General features: G+C 38.9%; 1 protein-coding gene across 2 annotated transcripts; it reads right to left on the bottom strand.

Moving 5' to 3' along the window:
• Nucleotides 1-4658: 4658 nt before the first annotated feature.
• Nucleotides 4659-23982, bottom strand: LOC123333979 (filaggrin-like). Of its 2 annotated transcripts, none has more exons than XM_044944355.2 (3): nt 23958-23982; nt 10605-10763; nt 4659-10036 (listed from the first exon to the last, which is right to left on the bottom strand). In XM_044944355.2, the coding sequence occupies exons 2-3, from the start codon at nt 10740-10742 to the stop codon at nt 5201-5203; spliced, it is 4974 nt and encodes a 1657-aa protein (XP_044800290.2). In that variant the 5' UTR covers nt 10743-10763; nt 23958-23982; the 3' UTR covers nt 4659-5200. The 2 variants fall into 2 exon arrangements, with proteins under 2 accessions (XP_044800290.2, XP_044800289.2); XM_044944354.2 differs by lacking the exon at nt 23958-23982 and adding an exon at nt 22918-22991.
• Nucleotides 23983-24433: the final 451 nt, after the last annotated feature.

Below are 24433 nucleotides of genomic sequence, written 5' to 3'. Positions count from 1 at the left end.
GGCTATTCATGACTTGATGCTAACTGTCTATCTTAGATTTCTGATTGTCTTTCACTGTAACTAGATTGACTATACCTGGGCACCATTGTGTACTCGTACTGACTCTAGACTCTGTAGGTAATAATTGGCTGTGAGATGATCCTGAATGTCTGGAACTCTTTCCTGACTAGCCATGCTTGGATACATATCCTCTTATTGCTGACCCAGATTTTCTTGCATAGACCCAATCTATCCAGGACTAGTTTTTGGGTCTGTTGAGATCTTGACTGTCTAGAATTGTTTCCTCTTTGACCATGGTTAGACTGTTGTTTTCCTCTTGTGCTGGATCCCTGTTGCCTATGGCTATACTTAGACTGGTCATGCATGGATATTGACTATTCTTCTGAATCTTCTGATTGTTCTTTACTGCACTGGACTGACTCTAGCTGTACCCACTTACACACTGATGGCGTGCCAAGGTACTGGGTTTGACTCCCTAGTAGATGTGTAGAGATATATGGAGAAAAGCAAAAGGTAGAATTGTAGACTTCAATTGTAGAATTGACCTTTAGCGGTCAAGCAGAGCCAGCCAAGCAGACCCAGAAGTAATGATAATGAGGCAAGAGAAACCCATGAGAATATGGTGTCATGGAAGCCAGGAGGATTCAGGAGGAAGAGGTCAACTGTGCTAAATGTTGCTAAGATATCAAGAAGTAAAAATGAACATTCAGTTTGGCACATGAATGTTATCCAGATGCCTTTTTGAATTTCGAGGTGTTTGTAGGCTTCAAACTTAACATGACCAAACCAGAAGGAACATAAAAGGGACCATTGTCTATCAACTTATTCAGAGTAAATTGTTAGAAGTCATCCTTCATTCATCTTTTCCTCATCTTTGGTGTACATCAGCAAATGTGACTGACTTTCCCTTCAAAATACCCTCCACTTATCTCTTTTTTTCCATCTTTACTGCCACTAGCCTAGTCCCAGACCACCATTTCAACTATACAGTGAAATTAATGTCCTTCTTTCTTACTACTTTATCCCACAATCTACTTTCAACACAGTAATAGCCTAAAGTTTAAAAATGTAAATCAAAATGTTGCTTTCCTGTTTAAAATACTGCAAGAACTTTTTTGTTATACTTAGTTGACAGCTTCTTATGACTACTCTCTTTGTGGTTGGACCCCCATCTGCCTCTCTGGTCTCATTTTGTACCTCTGTTCGCCCTTCTTTCATCATGCTAAAGACACACTGAGCTTTCATCTCAGAAGACTATCATGTCTGTTCAGCTGTGCCTTCCTGAAGACTTTATTCTCTGACTTGGTTATTGATTCTTTGTTCTCCACATAGCTGACTTCTATTTGTAATTCTGGTCTCTGCTCAAAGAGACCTCCTCAGAGTAACTCTCCTTCCTGCCTAGATACTCTGATACTTTATTTTGTTTACAGTATTTACTACCATTTGAAATTCCTGTAGTGTCTATCTCCCCCTATAGAATGTATAAGCTTTTTGAGAGAGTAATTTTATCTGTCTTGCCATCTGCAGTGAACCCAGAGCCTAGAACAAAACCTGGATCAGAGTAGACACTTATACCTGTTGCAAAAGTGAACACATGAATATATTCATCTATGTAGGGTCTCCCTCCTTCATTTTTCTTAGCACATGTTCATACTGCATCCTTTGCACACTTAGCACATTGTTCTACATATAGTATGTAATGTACTAAATTATAGTTAACATTTTATGGAATTGTCTCATATGTTGACTCATTGGAAAAGACCCTGATGCTGGAAGGGATTGGGGGTAGGAGGAGAAGGGGACGACAGAGGATGAGATGGCTGGATATCACTGATTCGATGGACGTGAGTCTGAGTGAACTCTGGGAGTTGGTGATGGACAGGGAGGCCTGGCGTGCTGGGATTCATGGGGTTGCAGAGTCAGACACGACTGAGCGACTGATCCGATCTGATCTGATTCTATGCCATTTCTGAGGGTAATTTAGAAAAAACCATGCAGCTTCTACTTGGTTTTCTTGGCATGCTTTCTCTGGGGAAGACAGGCATGTAAGACATCAGACCACTCTGGGATTACCAGGCTGGAGAGGACACATAGAGGTGCTCCAGTCAGTGGCCAGCTCAGCTCTCAACTGACAGCCACTCTTGTGGATGAACCACATGTATTTGTATCTTTTATCTAGTTGAGCCTTCAGATGATTGAAACTCCAGCTGACATCTAATTGTTACTTACAACTTGATGAGAAACCCCAAGTTAGAACTGCTCAGCCAAGCCCTTCCAAGCCTAAAGATCTGGGAGTTATCCTTGAATCTACACTGTCTCATATACTCCAGAGCAAATCCATCAGCAAGTTCTACTGATTCTGTTTTTAAAATATATACCAATTATAACCATTTCTTACTCCCTCTATTGCCCCGCCCTCATCCCAGCTGCTATAATAATTTGTATTGGCTCCTGTTATTCTTCAGTCTTTCCTTTAATCCCCACTAAAACATATCTTCCATCAGGCAGTTAAAATGATGTTTTTGAAATGAAAAATCATATTATTATCACTCTACTGGTTGAAATCCTTCAAAAGCTTCCTAAGAAATCAGAATAAAATTCAGCCTCCAGCCCAGGCACCAAAAGCAAAATTAAACAAATGGGACTATATCAGACTTAAAAAGTTCTGTACATGAAAAGATAGAAAAGCAATTTTTCTGGTAATCCAGTGGCTAAGACTCTGCAGTCCCAGTGTGGGGAGCACAGGTTCAAACTCTGGGCAGGGAATTAGATCCCACATGCTATAACTAAGAGTTCTCATGCTGCAACTAAAGATCCCTCTTACCACAGTGAAGATCGAAGATCCCATGTGCCATAACTAAGACCTGGCTTACAACCAAATAGATGAATAAATAAACAAATATATTTTTTTAAAAAGAGCAGAATGAAAAGGCAATGTATGTTATAGGAGAAAATTTGAAAATTACATATCTCCAAGGGGCTAGTATCCAAAATATGTGAAGTCCTATTAACACATCAGGAATTAAAGAACTGATTAAAAAATGGGCAAAGGTCTTGAATAGACAGTTACCCAAAGATGATATATAAAAGATCAGGTTGCAACACCCCAATTATTAGAGAAATGCAAATCAAAACCATAATGTGATACCACCTCATACTCATTAAGATAGCCACTATCAAAAAAAACAAAAACAACAGGTGTTGGTGAGGACCTGGAGAAATTGGAACCCTGTGCACTGTTGGTGGGAATGTAAAATGCTATAGCTCCTATGGAAAAAAGTATGATAGTACCTCAATTAAGTATGAAATTTACATATGGTCCAGCAACAGAATAATTGAAAGCAGGGTGTGGAAGATATATATATCCATAACCATGTTCATAGAAGCACTATTCAAAATAGCCCCAAAGTGGAAGAAACCTAAATGTCTTTCTTTTTATTTAAAAAAATTTTTTTTTTTTTTTTACTTTACAATATTGTATTGGTTTTGCCATACATCAACATGCATCCGCCACGGGTGTACACGTGTTCCCCATCCTGAACCCCCCTCCCACCTCCCTCCCCATACCATCCTTTTGGGTCATCCCAGTGCACCACCCCAAGCTTCCTGTATCCTGCATCAAACCTGGACTGGTGATTCGTTTCTTATATGATATTATACATGTTTTAATGCCGTTCTCCCAAATCATCCCACCCTCTCCTTCTCCCACCGAGTCCAAAAGACTGTTCTATACATCTGTGTCTCTTTTGCTGTCTCACATACAGGGTTGTCGTTACCATTTTTCTAAATTCCATATATATGCGTTAGTATACTGTATTGATGTTTTTCTTTCTGGCTTACTTCACTCTGTATAATAGGCTTCAGTTTTATCCACCTCATTAGAATTGATTCAAATGTATTCTTTTTAATGGCTGAGTAATACTCCATTGTGTATATGTACCACAGATTTCTTATCCATTCGTCTGCTGATGGACATCTAGGTTGCTTCCGTGTCCTGGCTATTATAAACAGTGCTGCGATGAACATTGGGGTACACATGTCTCTTTCAATTCTGGTTTCCTTGGTGTGTATGCCCAGCAGTGGGATTGCTGGGTCGTATGGCAGTTCTATGTCCAGTTTTTAAAGGAATCTCCACACTGTTTTCCATAGTAGCTATACTAGTTTGCATTCCCACTTTCTAACAGATGAATAGATAGACAAAAGGTAGAATATACACACAGTGGAATATTATTTGGCCTTAAAAAGGGAAACATCTTCACATGCTATAATACAGCATGTCTCAGTTTCCTTTGGAAGATGTCTCTTTATGTCTTTGTAAGAAGGACTTATGGTCAGTGTTCTGTTTCCTGATCTTGGTTTGACATGGTTAATAGTCACTTGGACTGATGTTCTGATAATAATTATGCTGCTGTCTATGATGGTGCTAAGCCTTTTTTCATCCTGATGGTGACTGTATGGAACAAAGACTATGTTGGAGAAAAATACAGGATTTGATTAAATTATTTCTTCCTCGGACTCCTTATTTATTTGCATGGTATACATCTGCCATTTGGACATACAGTTGTCAGTGACAGAAGAAAAAGATGTCATTCTTACCATGGGGAGATAAGTCTTTTAGGGTCTATGAGAAATAAGCATGGAAGAGACAAACTATAATATATGATCAATTGTTTATTTTCCATTTTCATGTCATTCACTCTTTTATATTCTGTATGCCCAAAGTGATTAATAAATGCAGAATAATACAGAGTTCCAAAGAAGGATACTTGAGGCAGGTGTGCTGACTGATAATAAGATATAGCAGATTTGCTTGATGGAACAGTGACTTTGTCCTGTTGGTTCCTTTAATATTTTTGATTAATATTAATCTATACCAATCTGGAGAGGTCCAGATATGCACCTCTCAAAGGAAAACTCCTTCCTTGAACCACATCTCTGGAAATACTCATGGTTTTCCAAGTTTAACACTCCATGATATCTATTTCTTCTATTAACCAGTTCTTAACCACAAAGCTCAAAGTTTCCTATAGAATAAAAAGAAATTATCACCAATGTAAAGAAATAGTGTCACTAATTTTTTAAAAATGACAAGAAGAAGTAACACCCTGAAGGGGTAATGCAAAATTTCCTTGAATCAAAGTTATGCCTTTGTAATATCCGAAACTTTGGGTTAATTACTTTATTAATACTTTATTAATACTCATTCAAAATAATAGTGTCTACATGACTGTCCAAAGCCCAGCTGTTTTGAAATATAACTTGAATGGCCATAAGTTCCAGGGTGTATATTATGGACTGTTATATTGGCTCTCATTAGTTCTCCTCTATATTCAGGTTTGTCCCTCTTTTCCACATGACTGGAATCGTGACTAAAATTTTCATCTGGAGAATGTCCAGTCCCTAACTGTCCATAGTCATAATTGGAACTGCCGTAGCTGCCATGTCTCCAAACTTGGCCTGCACCATGATTTTGGAACCTTGAGTAGAATGCAGACATTCTTTGGTTGGTCACAGTCTGATTACCTGAACCTCTTGAATGACCATTGCTGTCACTGGACTGACTAACACTGGATTCCCTATGTCTGCTGCTTCCAGATCCAGTGGATGTTTCTCCATGACCAGTTCCAGAGTGTCTGGAGCTGTCCCTTGACTGCTCATGGTGGCTCCCCTGTCTTTGCCCAGTGCTCGATCCAGACCTTTGGTGGACAGATTCACCGTGGCTCCCTTGATGGGACTCTGAGTGCCTAGAACTGTCTCCAGTCTGGCCATGGGAAGATCCATGTTGATTTCTTGAGCTGGAACCGGGCCTTCCATGAGTTGTCACGTTCTGTCTACCCGAGTCTTCCGAATGTCCTTCACTGTCACTGGCCTGACTAACACTGGATTCCCTGTGCCTACTACTTCCGGATCCAGTGGAGGTTTGTCCATGACCAGTTCCAGACTGTCTGGAGCTGTCTCTTGACTGCTCATGGTGGCTCCCCTGTCTTTGCCCCGTGCTTGTTCCAGACCTTTGGTGGACAGTATCACTGTGCCTCCCTTGATGGGACTCTGAATGCCTAGGACTGTCTCCTGTCTGTCCATGGACAGATCCATGTTGGTTTCTTGAAGTTGAACCAGGCCTTCCATGAGTTGTCACGGACTGTCTACCTGAGTCTTCTGAATGTCCCTCACTGTCACTGGCCTGACTAACACTGGATTGCCTGTTTCTACGGCCTCTGGATACGGTAGAGGTTTGTCCATGTCTAGTTCCAGAGTGTCTGGAGCTCTCACTTGACTGCTCATGGTGGCTCCCCTGTCTTTGTCCAGTGCTGGATCCTGACCTTTCATGGACAGATTCACTGTGCCTCTCTTGATGGGACTCTGAGTGCCTAGGACTGTCTCTTGTCTGACCATGGGAAGATCCATGTTGGCTCCTTGAGCTGGAACCAGGTCTTCCATGAGTTGTCTCGGAATCCCTACCTGAATCTCTTGCATGTCTTTCATTGTGGCTCCCTTGATTGGTCTCTGAGTGGCTAGAACTGTCTCCTGTCTGGCCATGGGAAGATCCATGTTGATTTCTTGAGCTGGAACGAGACCTTGTGTGATGTGTCACGGACTGTCTACCTGAATCTCTTGAATGTCCCTCTCTGTCATTGGACTGACTAACATTGGATTCCCTATGTCTATTGATTCCAGATCCAGCAGAGGTATGTCCATGTCCAGTTCCAGACTGTCTGGAGCTGTCCCTTGACTGCTCATGGTAGCTTCCCTGTCTTTGCCCAGTTCTAGATGCTGACCTTTCATGGGCAGATTCACTGTGCCTCCCTTGATGAGATGCTGAGTACCTAGAACTGTCTCCTGTCTGGCCATGGGAAGATCCATGTTGGCTTCTTGAGCTGGAACCAGGCCTTCCATGAGTTGTCACGTTCTGTCTACCCGAGTCTTCCGAATGTCCTTCACTGTCACTGGCCTGACTAACACTGGATTCCCTGTGCCTACTACTTCCGGATCCAGTGGAGGTTTGTCCATGACCGGTTCCAGACTGTCTGGAGCTGTCTCTTGACTGCTCATGGTGGCTCCCCTGTCTTTGCCCCGTGCTTGATCCAGACCTTTGGTGGACAGTATCACTGTGCCTCTCTTGATGGGACTCTGAGTGCCTAGAACTGTCTCCTGTCTGTCCATGGACAGATCCATGTTGGTTTCTTGAAGTTGAACCAGGCCTTCCATGAGTTGTCACGGACTGTCTACCTGAGTCTTCTGAATGTCCCTCACTGTCACTGGCCTGACTAACACTGGGTTCCCTGTGCCTACTGCCTCCGGATACAGTAGAGGTTTGTCCATGTCGAGTTCCAGAGTGTCTGGAGCTGTCTCTTGACTGCTCATGGTGGCTCCCCTGTCTTTGCCCGGTGCTGGATCCTGACCTTTCATGGACAGATTCACTGTGCCTCTCTTGATGGGACTCTGAGTGCCTAGAACTGTCTCCTGTCTGTCCATGGACAGATCCATGTTGGTTCCTTGAGCTGGAACCAAGTCTTCCATGAGTTGTCTCGGAATGCCTACCTGAATCTCTTGCGTGTCTCTCATTGTGGCTCCCTTGATTGGTCTCTGAGCGGCTAGAGCCATCTCCTATCTGGCCATGGGAAGATACATGTTGGTTTCTTGAGCTGGAACCGGGCCTTCCATGAGTTGTCACGGACTGTCTACCTGAATCTCTTGCATGTCCCTCTCTGTCACTGGACTGACTAACACTGGATTCCCTATGTCTGCCATTTCCAGATCCAGCAGAGGTATGTCCATGTCCAGTTCCAGACTGTCTGGAGCTGTCCCTTGACTGCTCATGGTGGCTCCCCTGTCTTTGCCCAGTTCTAGATGCTGACCTTTCATGGGCAGATTCAGCTGAGTACCTAGAACTGTCTCCTGTCTGGCCATGGGAAGATCCATGTTGATTTCTTGAGCTGGAACCAGGTCTTCCATGAGTTGTCTCAGAATGCCTACTTGAATCTCTTGTGTGTCTCTTATTGTGGCTCCCTTGATTGGTCTCTGAGTGCCTAGAACTGTCTCCTGTCTGACCATGGGAGGATCCATGTTGGTTCCTTGAGCTGGAACCATATCTTCCATGAGTTGTCTCAGAATGCCTACCTGAATCTCTTGCGTGTCCCTCACTGTCACTGGCTTGACTAACACTGGATTCCCTATGTCTGCCATTTCCAGATTCAGCTGAGGTTTGTCCATGTCCAGTTCCAGAGTGTCTGGAGCTCTTACTTGACTGCTCATGGTGGCTCCCCTGTCTTTGTCCCGTGCTGGATCCTGACCTTCCATGGGCAGATTCACTATGCCTCTCTTGAAGGGACTCTGAATCCCTAGAACTGTCTCTTTTTTGGCCCTGGGAAGATCCATGTTGGTTTCTTGAGCTGGAACCAGGCCTTCCATGAGTTGTCACGGACTGTCTACCTGAGTCTTCTGAATGTCCTTCACTGTCACTGGTCTGACTAACACTGGAGTCTCTGTGCCTACTGCTTCCAGATCCAGTGGAGGTTTGTCCTTGTCGAGTTCCAGAGTGTCTGGAGCTGTCTCTTGACTGCTCATGATGGCTCCCCTGTCTTTGCCCAGTGCTAGTACCTGACCTTCCATGGGCAGAATCACTGTGCCTCCCTTGATGAGACTCTGAGTACCTAGAACTGTCTCCTGTCTGGCCCTGGGAAGATCCATTTTGGTTTCTTGAGCTGGATCCGGGCCTTCCATGAGTTGTCACGGACTGTCTACCTGAGTCTTCTGAATGTCCCTCACTGTCACTGGTCTGACTAACACTGGAGTCTCTGTGCCTACTGCTTCCGGATCCAGTGAAGGTTTGTCCATGTCGAGTTCCAGAGTGTCTGGAGCTGTCTCTTGACTGCTCATGGTGGCCTCTCTGCCTTTGCCTGGTGCTGGATCCTGACCTTCCATGGACAGATTCACTATGCCTCTCTTGATGGGACTCTGAGTGCCTAGAACTGTCTCCTATCTGGCCATGGGAAGATCCATGTTGGTTTCTTGAGCTGGAACCCGACCTTCCTTGAGTTGTCACGGACTGTCTACCTGAGTCTTCTGAATGTCCTTCTCTGTCACTGGCCTGACTAACACTAGATTCCGTGTGTCTACTGCCTCTGGATACAGGAGAGGTTTGTCCATGTCGAGTTCCAGAGTGTCTGGAGCTGTCCCTTGACTGCTCATGGTGGCTCCCCTGTCTTTGCCCAGTGTTTCTTGACCTTCTGTGGACAGATTCACTGTTTTTCTCTTGTTGGGATTCTGAGTGGGTAGAATTGTCTCCTGTATGAGTCTGGACAGAGCCATTTTGATTCCTTGAACTGGACCCTGATCTTCCATGAGTGAATACAGATTTCCTACCTGTTTCTCGTGAATGTCCTTCCATGTCTCTGCCCTTCGTGATGCTTGACCCATACTTTTTACTGTGACTGGATTGAAAATTCGTAGTCACTTTGTCTTCACAAACTTGATAGGAGTCATCATACTCTGATCCTATACATTTTGCACTTCTTTTACCTTTATTTTCATAACCACATTCTTCTTCTTTTTCTTCATATCCCCTGGTTGGGCTAACACTTGACATGTGCCTTCTTTCTTTTGGTTCAGTAGAGCTTGGTCTCCTTTTCTTTTCCCTTCTTGACTCATGTTTTTTGCTACATCCATGTCTGTGTCCAGAGGTAGGTGTGTTACCTCTTCGTTGTTTACTTCCAGATTTAGATCCATGTCTCTTTTTTCCTCTTCCTCTTGGGCTCTTCGATCTGTCTTGAGTCTTTCCATCACTTCTTGAATGACTGTACTTTCTTTCTGTTTCTTCTTTGTCTTCTTCTGTATCATCTTCTTCATCTCTGTAGTGATATGTGTACCTTTTCTGTTTTTGTCCTGCTGTCTGTAAATTCTGTCTTTGAGTATAACTATAATATGCTTGAGCCACCTTGAATATCATCAGAAAAAACTCTGTAAAGTCTATTTTATTGTCGTGATCTCTATCGAGGATGTACATGAAAACTTCAGCGGTGTCTGGGTCACCTGGATTCTGTAAACAGGGAAGACAGGGAGAGTACATGAGAGTGACTGAAGTGGAAGATTAAATAATTAACGTGAACTTTGGAAATGTGAATTCTTGCTATATAAAAGTAGAACCGAATGTTTTCTTTAATAATGTTTGTTTTATCTTGACTTAGTAAACAGCTGTTGATACTGTCCTAAAAGACCTAAATCTTAAATACTAGTATGGTGACACAAAAAATTTGATGGGGTATGTTCTTCTTTTAATTCTTTAAGTGTCAGCATTGTGTAAATTTTTTCATGGAATTATCTTTTAGACATACCCTCTTTACATTCTTGAAATTAGGGGGAATATTATGATAGGTTAACTTTTGTTTACTTCTTTTAAACAAATATTTGTGTTTTCCATAGACAATGTGTGTATGTGATATATATTGAGGAATAAAGAGCTGAACAAATTATATCTGTTTTGAAATAAAATTATATTTGTTCCTATTCCAAGAGAAACAACTCATAAAGATTTCACAGTAATATTTTGACATTTTTTGATGCAGAACAAAAATGATATACTGTTTTATTTGGCAAATAACTTTTACCTTCAGGATGGGCCGAAACTCCACTTCCACCAGTTCCTTCAGCTCTTTTTCACTCAATGTGTCAGTCTCCTTATCTGTTTTTGAATATTTGTGGAATATTTTGATGATGTCATTGATGTTTTCCAGGAGAGTCGACATCTTTTGGAACTATAGGTAAACCTAGAAAGAAGTTAAAGTGTACATTTATTTCTTTTCTTTTGTAGGTCATATCAATTATGATGATACATTTTCACATTTATAAATCTACATCTTTTCCTAGGTAGTCCAGATTTAAAAATGGAAGATGGCCACAAAAAACTTCTATCCATTGTTTACATGATGAATATCAACACAGAGTTTGACTGGACTGCCAACATTTTGGCCTTGATATCTTTTTTTTTTTTCCCTCCACATCAAACTACTCTTTTATTTGCATGCCTATAATATCATAAGTCACAAAATATCAAAATATCTCTCAAAACTCACTTTTCTTTTTTACTTTTCTACTCAATAGCTTTATTTTTGAAAATTTATTTATTTTAATTGGGGGCTAGTTGCTTTACAATATTGTAGTGGTTTTTGCCATACATTCAACGAATCAGCCATGGGTGTACATGTGTTCCCCATTCTGAACACCCCATCCCACCTCCCTCCCCATTCCATCCCTCTGGGTCATTCCAGTGCACCAGCCTTGAGCACCCTGACTCATGCATGGAACTGGCGATCTGTTTCACATATGATAATATACATGTTTCAGTGCTATTCTCTTAGATCATCCCACCCTCGCCTTCTCCCAGAGTCTAAAAGACTGTTCTATACATCTATGTCTCTTTTGCTGTCTCACATATAGGGTTATCGTTACCATCTTTCTAAATTCCATATATATGCATTAGTGTACTGTATTGGTGTCTTTCACAGTGAAATTTAGATACTCTCACAGACCTTTGGCAAAAGCTGCAATAGATTCTTCCTTTCTTTTATCTCAGAAGATGATGATTTTTATTTCACTGAAAACTTGTGATCTATTAGGAAAGAATTTCATTTTTCCAGAATCTGTCCATCCAGCCTATTGCATTTGTATCCACATACTTTAACCTTCACTACTGTTTTGTGGATAAATTGTCCTTCTGTCCTTTATTTTGGCACTGGATCTCACTCTTTCTTGCCTATTCAAACAATTTGCTTTTGTAGTTATTCACTTTTTCTTCTACCTCATCAATTTCTTTTTTTTCCCCCTGAAACATTCACTACAGCATGTGTTCATGCTGAAATGTCCCTTATTTATATCCCCTCCCTCATCCTACATCTTCCTTTATGCACCACCTGATTTATCTTTCCTCTACTATACCAAAACCCCTCACAAGATATAACTATATTTTTTCTTCACTTTCTATTTTCTTTTATTCAGATTATCTTTCTGTCTCAAAAATCCACTAAAGCTCTCATGATGATTAAAAAAATACCCTTTATCTTACTACGTCCAACTATCCATTTTCATTTCACATATGATTGACATATCAGCAGCATTTGATGCAGATGGCTACATCCTCCTTCAGACACCCCATTCTCTTTAGTTTTTTTCTTCTGACCTCACTGCCTATTTTTTTTTTTTTAGTCTCTTATTCCAGGCTCTAATGTTGATGTGCCTGAGATTGAGTCCTTAGTTCCTTTTCTGTATTTTATGCTCCCTTGGGCAGAGTGGAGGGGTCTTAACTGGCTGTGTAACTTTAAATCCTATGTATGGGTTGACAACTCTGAAATTTATATATCCAGCCATAAAGTCTCCTCTAAGCTTGACATATGTATGTATAAGTACCTATCAAATATTTGTGCTTGGGCCTAAAAGAGATTTTAAATCTACCATGTTCATGACAGAAGCCTTAATTTCTGACTACTTTATGCTACCTACCTCTCCTCTCCAGTTTTCCCTATCTCACTGATTGCTCAAGCCACAAACCTGGGATTTAGTCTTGGTTATCCTTTTTCTCACATCCTGTGTCTAATTCAACATGTTTTATTGAGTGTACTTTAAAAATATCCCTTAAACTGGCCAATTTTCTTCCCTCCATACTATTGCCTTATCTAGTAATTAATCTTGATTCATAGCAAAAACATGCTGGAGTTTGTTCCATCTTGAAGATCTTCCCTTGAACAATATTTCCCCCACCACCAAGATGTTCCACTCCATCCAGCTCTCCTAGTGAATGGTTCACTTTCTTAGCAAAGAGTCTTCAAAGAATTTTCTGTGCTTCCCCTCATTTTATGTTACCACTCATTTAAAACCAGTTCTCTCAATTGTCTCCAAACTTGAAACTGATTTGTGTTAAATAACCTATGGTCTATAAGGTGCTAAATACAGTGGTTGGTTGTTCATTCTCCTCATCTTAATTGCCCTCCTAGGGGTGTAGAATTGCTTATTCCCTGTTTTCATGGAATTTTTGGTTGTTTGTTTCTTGGATCTTAACACTGCATTCTCCTTATATACCTCTAATCTATCATTTGCTCTTTCTCAGTATTCTTCACTAATCTCTCATCTTTTGCTTAATTTCAAAACGTTGGAAAATCCCCATGGCCTATGTCCTTGACCTTCTCTTTTAAAATATATCTATTCACTGAAATCTCATTGGACCTCTTGACTTCAGATACTATCTAATTACTTCCAGATTGATACTTCCAAGCATGACCTTACCTTTGATTTCTGCACTCACTCATTCATACCTTAATTTATTTAACAAATATTCAACACGTACTACAGGATTAGGTACTATTTTATGCTCTGGGGATATAATAAACAAGATGAATGAAGTATCTATTCTTCTGAAGACAATAAACAAATAAATGAAGAAATTAGATATTGAGAAGTGATATGCATACCGTTAAAATAAGAATGGTGCTATTAATATATAGAGTTGTTGTGAGGGATGTGCTTTAGATTGATCAGAGGAGATTTTGTGTTAAAAAAGGACATTTGAGCTTAAAATAGAAAAATAAGAAGGAACTAACTGTTGATTAGTTGAAGAATTTTAGGTAAAAGGAACAGTGCAGTGATATGAATGTGGGAATCAACTTGGAAGATTAGTTATATAGAAAAAAATACCAATTCCAGAACAAATCAGGAGTAATACAACTTAAAGTCAGACTTACAGACAGGGGTTAGAAAATGATGATCTTCTAAATAGGGTAACATTTGTGCTTTTTATTGTAAGTGTAATGGGAAGTCACTAAATGCTTTTTTTTTTTTTTTTGAAACAGGGTAATCTGATTCAGTTTTTAAATGATCAATTTGTAGAATCACTAATTAGGGTTCTTTCAAAGTAAGATTCTTTTAAGGACAACTGGAAAGCTGGTGTTTATGTGTGCGTGTAGGTATCATAACACTATCAAAATTGTGACAATTTTTTGAAGTTTACATTCAGATTGGATGGAAACTACAGTAATTCGGGGAGTTAAATAACTGTAATTATTAAAAACTGGTGGAAGATATCAAGCCACAGATTCAAGAAGTATTATCAACTCCAAGCAGATATATAAAGGAAAACAATACTTAGACACATAATAAAAAATGTCTGAACACTCAAGACAATGAGGAAATCTTAAAACCAGCCAGAGAAAAAACATATTATTTTCAAAAAACCAATTACTGACTTTTCAAAAGAAATAATGAAAGCCAGGCGACAGTAAAATGTTTTTCTTATCTTCCTGTAGGAAAGTAAGTTCTACCCTAGAATTCTATACCCATTGAAAGTATACATGAAGAAGAAAGCTTAAGTAAGGATATTTTCAAGCAAACAAAGCAGGTTTACCTTACACCATAAGATTTACTCTAGAGGAAATATTAAAGAATGATCCTAGTCAGAAGCACAGAGAGGTACGAAAGAATGAAGAAAAAGTCAAAAGTGTAAGTATAGGGGAAAATCTAAATGAATAGTGATGGAAAAAACAGCAATAATAATATCTTTCAAGATTTATGATAGTGCTATCATAAATAAGGTTGGAAAGGGTAAATAGAGTTCAGGTACTATAGGATACTTGGATTGTTGGAGTAAAGTATTAGCAGTGTTAAATTATTTTTTTTATAATATACTCTAATAATTCCAAGGGTAAGTGTTGTATTGTAATGTCTAAGGTAAGCATGAAAAGACCAGTAAAAGGATGTATAATTAATAAGCTAGTATGACAAAAATTAACTGACAAACATGTAATTCATCCAAAAAAGTTAGAAAAGAGAAAAAGAAAAGTAAAACAGGTAGGATATTAGAAACCAAGAAGTAATATGGTAGATTTAAACCAAATAGATTTAAGCAGTAATGATACTGAATAAGAATGGACTAAATATGGTAACTTAGAAACAAAGATTGTCAGACTAGATGGGAAAAAAAGTACATACTATCTACAAGAGACACACTTAAGTCTGATATATGTGGAAAAAGATATGTTATTCAAATGTTAAAGGAGAGCTATTGTTTTTGCTATATTAACATCTGTAAAAGAGTTTAAGACAAAAGTATAACTAGAAGGATATTTCATAACAATAAATGGCTAATTCATGAGGAAGATATAAGAATTTAAATTGATATATACTTAATAACATAGCCTCATAATATGTACAACAAAAAAATGACAATTATAAGGACGAATTGACAAATCTATAATTATAGTAGGTAACATACTTCTCTCAGCAACTAATAGAGCAAGTAAACAAAAATATTATAAGGCTACAGAAGAGTTCCACAAAATTTGTAAGACAGTAACTAATATATGTGGAACACTGTGTCTAACAAATATAACATACACATCCCACTGAAATGAATGAGACTTTTGAAAATTTACTATATGCTAATCATAAAGAAAATTTCAACAAATTTTAAAGGATTAAAGTCATGCAGAATTTGTTTTGTACCACAGTGGAATGAAGCTAGATTTCAGTGATAGAAAGAAACATACAAAAATCTCCACAAATGTTTGGAAATTAAGCAGTAACTTCTAAATAACAAATAGGTCATAGAATACATTGCAGTGTAAATTAAAAAATATTTTGAGCTAAATACAAATGAGAAAAATATGAAATAGCAAAACTTGTAGGATGCAGTCATTCCATGCCTAATGAAAAAATTATAGTTTTATTACATATATTAGAAAATAAAGGCTGAAAAATCAGTAACCTAACCATATATGTTAGGAAGTTTGGAAAAGAACAACAAATTCAATCCAAAGAAAGTATAATAAAGATAAAAACTGATATTAATGAAGTAGGAAACAAATTTAGAGAATCAAAAAGCCAAGATTTTTGAAAATTTGATAAAACTGAGAAACTCTGAATAAATAAGAAAAGAGGAGAAAGGCATAAGTAGTCAATATCAGGAAAATAAAAGGGGATATTGCCTTATGTTTTACAGGTACTAGAAAGATAAGTGCATATTATAAACTTTATAGAAAATTTTTGAAAATTTAAATGAAGTGGATATATTTCTAGAAAAATGCTTCCTATGCAAATGTACACAACAGGAAGTATTCCATATTGAGGGGAGGGGTGACTACAAATCATTTGGCTTTACTAGGGAATTTTGTTTAATGTGTAAGAAATAAATAACTCTAATACCACAGATTGTTTCAGGGAAAGTAAAAAAGGAGACCACTGATTTTATGAATCCAACATAACCTCAGTACCCTTAACCTGACAAGGATATTACAAGAAACAAAGTTTTCAGGAGAATTTCCTTTATGAATATAGATGCAAGAATCTGAAAGAAATAATAAACTGAATCTAGTATTGTACAAAAAGAATATGCATTATACTTAAGAAAGTTTTATTCCTAAAAATCATGTTTGTTATAATATAAGAGAACTGATAGAATACTGGGAAAACATTTTTTTTGAACCTCTTAATAGATGCAAAAAACATTTGATAAAACCCCTACAATGGCATGCAAATTAAAGCTTAGCATATTCCTGGCTCAATTTTTCTTTCATTCCAATGGAATCTGAAAATTCTGGCAGTGAATGAATAAAATGCATTATAAGGAAGTAATTATAATAAAAAATATATTCTTGTCCATAAAAAAAACCAACATTAATTTTTATTTACAAATATGAGTTGTACCTACGATGGTACAATTAGGGCTTCCTTGATAGCTCAGTTGGTAAAGAATCCGCCTGCAACGCAGGAGACCCTGGTTGGATTCCTGGGTTAGGAAGATCCGCTGGAGAAGGAATAGACTACCCACTCCAGTATTCTTGGGCTACCCTTGTAGCTCAGCTGGTAAAGAATCTGCCCGCAATGCGGGAGACCCAAGTTCGATCACTGGGTTGGAAAGATCTGCTGGAGAAGGGAAAGGCTACCCACTTCGGTATTCTGGCCTGGAGAATTCCATGGACTGTATAGTCCATGGGGTTGGAAAGAGTCGGGCAGGGCTGAACGATTTTCACTTTCACTTTCACCTTGATGGTACTATTGTAAACAGCATACTTAATGGTTACATGCTTAATACTTTTCTCGCTCAGTTTTTGAATGAGATCAGTACACCTGCTAATATACTATGCAACATTGTTTTGAAGTTCCTAGGTAGAGCAAAAATTAAGACAAAGAATGAAAAACAGAATAATTGGAAATGAAGTAACAAAACTGTCATTATTAAGAATGATGTGACTTCCATATGTAGAAATTTTTTTTTAATGTATGCTACTGCTAAGTTGCTTCAGTCATGTCCGTCTCTGTGCGACCCCATAGACAGAAGCCCACCAGGCTCCCCCATCCTTGGGATTCTCCAGGCAAGAACACTGCAGTGGGTTGCCATTTCCTTCTCCTTTAAAATGTATAAACTACTAGAATACATAAAACTAACAATGTTGCTGGATACAAGATAAATATACAAAATTCATTTGTGTTTCTATACAAAATCAAGAAATAGAAATTGAAATAAGGAATAATGCTATTTACAAAAGTATAAAAAGTCAGGAAACTGCTAGAAGTTAAATCTAACAAAGATTTAATCCCAAAGAAAGCCAATGCCAAAGAATGCTCAAACTACCACGCAGTTGCACTCATCTCACACACTATAGCAAAGTAATGCTTAAAATTCACCAAGCCAGGCTCAACAGTACGTGAACCATGAACTTCCAGATGTTCAAGTTGGATTTAGAAAAGGCAGAGAAACCAGAGATCAAATTGCCAACATCCGCTGGATCATGGAAAAAGCAAGAGAGTTCCAGAAAAACATCTACTTCTGCTTTATTGACTATGCCAAAGCCTTTGACTGTGTAGATCACAAGAAACTGTGGAAAATTCTTCAAGAGGGGAGTGCCAGACCACCTGACCTCCCTCCTGAGAAATCTGTATGCAGGTCAAGAAGCAACAGTTAGAACTGGACATGGAACAACAGATTGGTTCCAAATTGGGAAAGGAGTACATCAAGGCTGTATATTGTCACCCTGCTTGTTTAATTTATATGCAGAATGCATCATGAGAAACGCTGGACTGGATGAAGCACAAGCTGGAATCAAGATTGCCGGGAGAAATATCAATAACCTCAGATATGCAGATGACACTACCCTTATGGCAGAGAGAGAAGAAGAACAAAAAGCCTCTTGATGAAAGTGAAAGAGGAGAGTGAAAAAGTTGGCTTAAAACTCAACATTAAGAAAACTAAGATCATGGCACCTGGTCCCATCACTTCATGGCAAATAGACGGGGAAACAAAACAGTGACAGACTATCTTTTTGCACTCCAAAATCACTGCAGATGGTGATTGCAGCCATGAAATTAAAAGACACTTACTCCTTGGAAGAACAGTTATGCCCAACCTAGATAGCATATTAAAAAGCAGAAACATTACTTTGCCAACAAAGGTCCATCAAGTCAAAGCTATGGTTTTTCCAGTAGTCATGTATGGATGTGAGAGTTGGACCATAAAGAAAGCTGAGCATCGAGGAATTGATGCGTTTGAACTGTGGTGTTGGAGAAGACTGTTGAGAGTCCCTTGGGCTGCAAAGAGATCCAACCAGTCCATGCTAAAGGAAATCAGTCCTGAATATTCACTGGAAGAACTGATGCTGAAGCTGGAACTTCAATACTTTGGCCACCTGATGCAAAGAACTGATTCATTTGAAAAGACCCTGATGCTGGGAAAGATTGAAGGTGGGAGGAGAAGGGGACGACAGAGGATGAGATGGTTGGGTGGCATCACTGGCACAATGGACATGAGTTTGAGTAAACTCCAGCAGTTAGTGTTGGACAGGGAAGCCTGGCATGCTGCAGTCCATAGCATTGCCAAGAGTCAGACACAACAGAGTGAGTGAACTGAACTGAAATCTAACAAAAAATATGAAATATATGTACTCAGAAAATTATAAATGTTATTGAGACTAATTTAAAAAGATATGGATAAATGGAAGATTGTGTCTTGTTCATGTGTTGAAGGTGTCAATGTTGTCAAGATGTCAGATCTCCCCAAACTCATTTTTACATGCAATAAAATTTCATTCAGAATCTGTGAAAGTTTTTAAAATAAAGATTGATAAGGCAGTGTCTGAAATTTATATTAAAATGTGGGGGTCCAGGATTAGCCAGAACAACACTGAAAAAGACCAATTTTGTGGACATATTGGATGTTAAGTATATTATAAAAGAAGACAGCATGACACTGATGCAGCATTAAACAAATAAGTGAAAGATCAGATATATCATTATGCACATTTAATTTATGAAAAAGGTTGTGATGAGAGTTGGCAGGGAAAATGTGGTCTTTTTCATAAATGGTGCTGGGTTAATTGACTTCCCATATGGAAAAATGAATTTGTTCCCTGGTGGATTTTACATGTGAAAGATAAAGGAGATTGAACTTCAGTGGCTAAGACTCCACACTCCTAATACAGGGGGCCCAGGTTCAATCTCAGGTCAGGGAACTAGATCCCACATGCTGCAACTAAAAGATCCCGCATGGCACAATGAAAACCAAAGATTCCATGTGCTGCAACTAAGACCTGGCACAGCCAAACAAATAAGTGAATACTTTTTTAAAGAGAGGGATTATTTGCCTACAAAGTCTAACATAGTCTTTAAAAAAAGGTTAAGGAGATAACATAGGAGAATTAAAAAATGGGCCAAAGAACTAAATAGACATTTCTCCAAAGAAGACATACAGATGGCTAACAAACACATGAAAAGATGCGCAACATCACTCATTATCAGAGAAATGCAAATCAAAACCACAATGAGGTACCATTTCACGCCAGTCAGAATGGCTGCGATCCAAAAGTCTACAAGTAATAAATGCTGGAGAGGGTGTGGAGAAAAGGGAACCCTCTTACACTGTTGGTGGGAATGCAAACTAGTACAGCCACTATGGAGAATAGTGTGGAGATTCCTTAAAAAACTGGAAATAGAATTGCCTTATGACCCCGCAATCCCACTGCTGGGCATACACACCGAGGAAACCAGAATCGAAAGAGACATGTGTACCCCAATGTTCATCGCAGCACTGTTTAGAATAGCCAGGACATGGAAGCAACCTAGATGTCCATCAGCAGATGAATGGATAAGAAAGCTGTGGTACCTATACACAATGGAGTATTACCCAGCCATTAAAAAGAATTCATTTGAATCAGTTCTAATGAGATGGATGAAACTGGAGCCTATTATACAGAGTGAAGCAAGCCAGAAAGAAAAACACCAATACAGTATACTAATGCATATATATGGAATTTAGAAAGATGGTAATGACAACCCTGTATGCAAGACAGCAAAAGAGACACTGATGTATAGAACAGTCTTCTGGACTCTGTGGGAGAGGGAGGGGGGGATGATCTGGGAGAATGGCATTAAAACATGTATAATATCATATAAGAAATGAATCGCCAGTCCAGGTTCGATGCAGGATACAGGAAGCTTGGGGCTGGTGCACTGGGATGACCCAGAGGGATGGTATGGGGAGGGAGGTGGGAGGGGGGTTCAGGATGGGGAACATGTGTACACCCGTGGCAGATGCATGTTGATGTATGGCAAAACCAATACAATATGGTAAAGTAAAAAAAAAATTAAAAAAACAACATAGGAGAATAGTTTCAAGAACTTGGGGGTAGAGAAATACTTCTTAAAGAGAACTTAAAAAGTATTAATGATAAAGAACAAGATTGATAAATTGGAGTGCATTAAAAATAGGAATGTCTCTTTATTCAAAGACTCTGTTAAGGAGAGAAGGAAAGCCATTGAGTGGAAGAATAGATGCAACACATTTAACCAATAAAGGGCTCTCTCCTGAATATAAAAGTAACTCCTATAAATCAATACAAGAAATATGGATGGCCCCATAGCAGAATGGTTAGACAGTACAAGAGCTTTGCAAAATAGGATATACAAATGGCTAATAAACACAAAAAGTTCTCAGTTTTCTTAATCATCAGGGAGCTACAAATTGAAATTCACAGTGTGAGACTATAACACCCCCACCCAAATGACTAAAAAGACAGAAAAAAGAATACTAATTCCACATATTGGTGAAGATATGGAGAAACTGGGTGTTTCATACACTCCTAGAAGGAGCATAAGCTGGCAGAAATACTTTCAAGAAATGTTTGATAATACTTAAGACCAGTGATTTACTCCTAGGAATATCCCCAATAGAAATATATACACGTTTGTAACTAAAAATCATGAACAAAAATGTTCATAGATCCATTATTTATAATATCTCCCCAAAGGAAAACAACCCAAATAGCAATCAATAAAAAATGAATAAATAATTTGTGGTATTTCCATATAATAGAAGTGGGAATGAAGGGATAGCCTAGATTAAGATGGTAATGTGGATAGGAAGACAGATGGATTGGCATGTCTTACAGTCAGATTTGGCTGGTCAGAATGATAAATCAGTGTAGTGTAAAGGAGAGAATGGAGACATGCATAGCTTCTAGATTTGTGTTTGAACAAAGAGTTATTTCTCACTGTTTCTTTTACCCTGTCATCTCTCATCCAAACTGCAGTCCATCTCCTTTCTCCCACCATTGCCTATGATCCTATTTTCCATATAGCAGCTCAGAGTGATCTTGTTACTCTTCCTGCTTAATACTCTCCAATGTCTTCTCATCTACTTCAAATAATGTACAAACTCTACTGTGCCCCTCTTCCCATGGCCTGTCTAGTTCTGTAACTCACTGTATACCACTATTCCTCATGTTAAACATGCTCTAGGCACCCAGGCATCTTTTTGTCCTTTAAAGGGTTTACTACTGCTTTAAAATCCTCGTGTTTGCCTTGACTAGTTTCTTCTGTCTTTAAGATCTCTGCTCAAAAGATAATTCCCCAGAGTCCTTTCCTAACCCTTCAATCTCAAGTACTATCCTATTACTTTACTATATCACTGTCTTATTTTCTTCATTGTTCTTATCACTGTTTAAATTTTTATTCATTTCTTGTTTTTTTTTTATTTTTTTAATTTTATTTTTTAACTTTACAATATTGTATTGGTTTTGCCATATATCAACATGAATCAGCCACAGGTATACATGTGTTCCCCATCCTGAACCCTCCTCCCTCCTCCCTCCCCGTACCATCCCTCTGGGTCATCCCTGTGCACCAGCCCCAAGCATCCAGTATCATGCATCGAACCTGGACTGGCGACTCATTTCATATATGATATTATACATGTTTCAATGCCATTCTCCCAAATCATCCCACCCTCTCCCTCTCCCACAGAGTCCAAAAGACTGTTCTATACATCAGTGTCTCTTTTGCTGTCTCATATACAGGGTTATTGTTACCATCTTTCTAAATTCCATATATATGCGTTAGTATACTGTTTTGGTGTTTTTCTTTCTGGCTTACTTCACTCTGTATAATAGGCTCCAGTTTCATCCACCTCATTAGAACGGATTCAAATGTATTCCTTTTAATGGCTGAGTAATACTCCATTGTGTATAGGTACCACAGCTTTCTTATCCATTCATCTGCTGATGGACATCTAGGTTGCTTCCATGTCCTGGCTATTATAAACAGTGCTGCAATGAACATTTCTTGTGTTTTCTTCTGCTACTAAGTTTATGTTGTTCATTGCTGCATAATCAGCCAAGAGAGAGCATATGGCAAATAGAAGGTAGTTAATATATATTTGTTCAGTGAATGGGTAAATAGATAAACAAACAATATTGAGAGTAGCCAGGTAGAAAGCAAATTTATGCCCTCATTTTCCTTCTGTGTCAAAATAAGCTTTTAGTAACATAGCAACTAAAAATAAAGGACCCCAAACATCCAGGACTTTTGACCTGAGACCACATTTACATCCGGATCTCCACCTTGCCTAAGAACAAGTACAAAAGGTGAGATTTAGTCCCTCTTACTTACTTCCTTCCTTCACCAGAAGAGCAAGGAGATTGTAGCCCGAAGGAGCTTGCTGGGTACTGAAGTCTGGGATCATGGCCTTTTTATAGCAGGTCCATCCAGGGAGGAGCCATCCTCTGTAGGATGGACTGATTCATTCCTAACCAAACTCAGATCCACCCAAATCTCCACCTCTATTTCTCTAGCGACCTGTTTACTTCCCAACTTGCTCACGTATTCATCTGTACCAGTTTTACCAAATTACAGTTTAGGTTTACATCATTCTCGTGCATGTTGTAGCTTTCATGAAAGATTCCCTCTGGCTAGCATAGGCTCTTTGTGTGCAGGGTCCTTCTGGGTTTTGTTGTTGTTGTTACCCTCACTTTGAATGGTTGATGCTTGATAAATATCTACTGATAAGTGTGCTTCCTTATCCTTGTCTCTAGAGGAGTAGTAGAGTACACATTTTTGAAAAAATTAAATTTGGCTTATATTTAAGCCAACATTACATGCATCAATCTACAGGTCCCTTTTTATTAATAAATTCCATCTCTGAATCCTGAGAGAATTTGCCATGATGAATGTTGATCTTCTACAAAGTGTAATGAGTTCAGAGAAGGTAGGCAAATTTAATTTTGATTTTTCAAAACAGAACAAGAAAGTGGGCTCTTGAATTAGAAGCAGTGATCATTAGGAGGTGGCATGAACTTATTGGACAAGAATCATTAGTCTTGTTTTCTAGGTTGTTAATTGGGGTATCAGAGACATGTTCTACCTACTCTTCCTGTGGAATAAGCTGTGGCTTTTCTCATTGACCTCATAAATATACAGGAGATGCCTATCCTTGGCCTCTCTCTTTATTCCCAGACTGTATATTGAACAGACTACATTTCCATTTGGATGTCTTCTTGTATCTCAGTCTGTACTATTCAAACTGAACTAATTATCATGCCTTGTACCAAAGTATACCATCTTCCAGGTTGAGGAGGATGAGACCACATGTACATCCAGATCTCCACCTTGCTTAGGAACAAGTAGACAAGGTGAAATGTATTCCCTCTTACTTCCTTCCTTCACCAGAAGAGCAAGGAGGTTGTAGCCTGGAAGAGCTTGCTGGGTGCTGAAGTCTGGGATCATGGCCCACATTACATGCCAACGTTACAAGCACCTACCCACAGGTCCCTTTTTATTAATAAATTCCATCTCTGAATCCTGAGAGAACTTACCTGACACCTCTATCTGCTGAGTGTCTAAAGCCCCACAAAGTCATTTTCCATTTCTCTCTCTCTTTAGCCCTCATGGCATGTCACGACGTGTCACTTCTATATGAAGGTCTATTATGCAGACCTTCCTCTGTCTCTAGCATGGCAATCTTAGTTCTAGACGTCACCATTTTTTAACTGGACATTAGTAAAAAATGTCATAACCAACCCTTCCACTATTAGCCTGCTTGATTCATCTTTTACTCTTATCATTCCTTCTGGTGGCTCCTTCTTGCCTGGAGAATTCCAAATTTCTTTACCAGACATATAAGCCCCTT

Source organism: Bubalus bubalis, chromosome 6 (genome assembly GCF_019923935.1).
Source record: "Bubalus bubalis isolate 160015118507 breed Murrah chromosome 6, NDDB_SH_1, whole genome shotgun sequence".
Classification (NCBI taxonomy): Eukaryota; Metazoa; Chordata; class Mammalia; order Artiodactyla; family Bovidae; genus Bubalus; species Bubalus bubalis.
The sequence above is the reverse complement of the archived record's forward strand: the minus strand, read 5'-3'. Positions and strand labels throughout refer to the sequence as shown.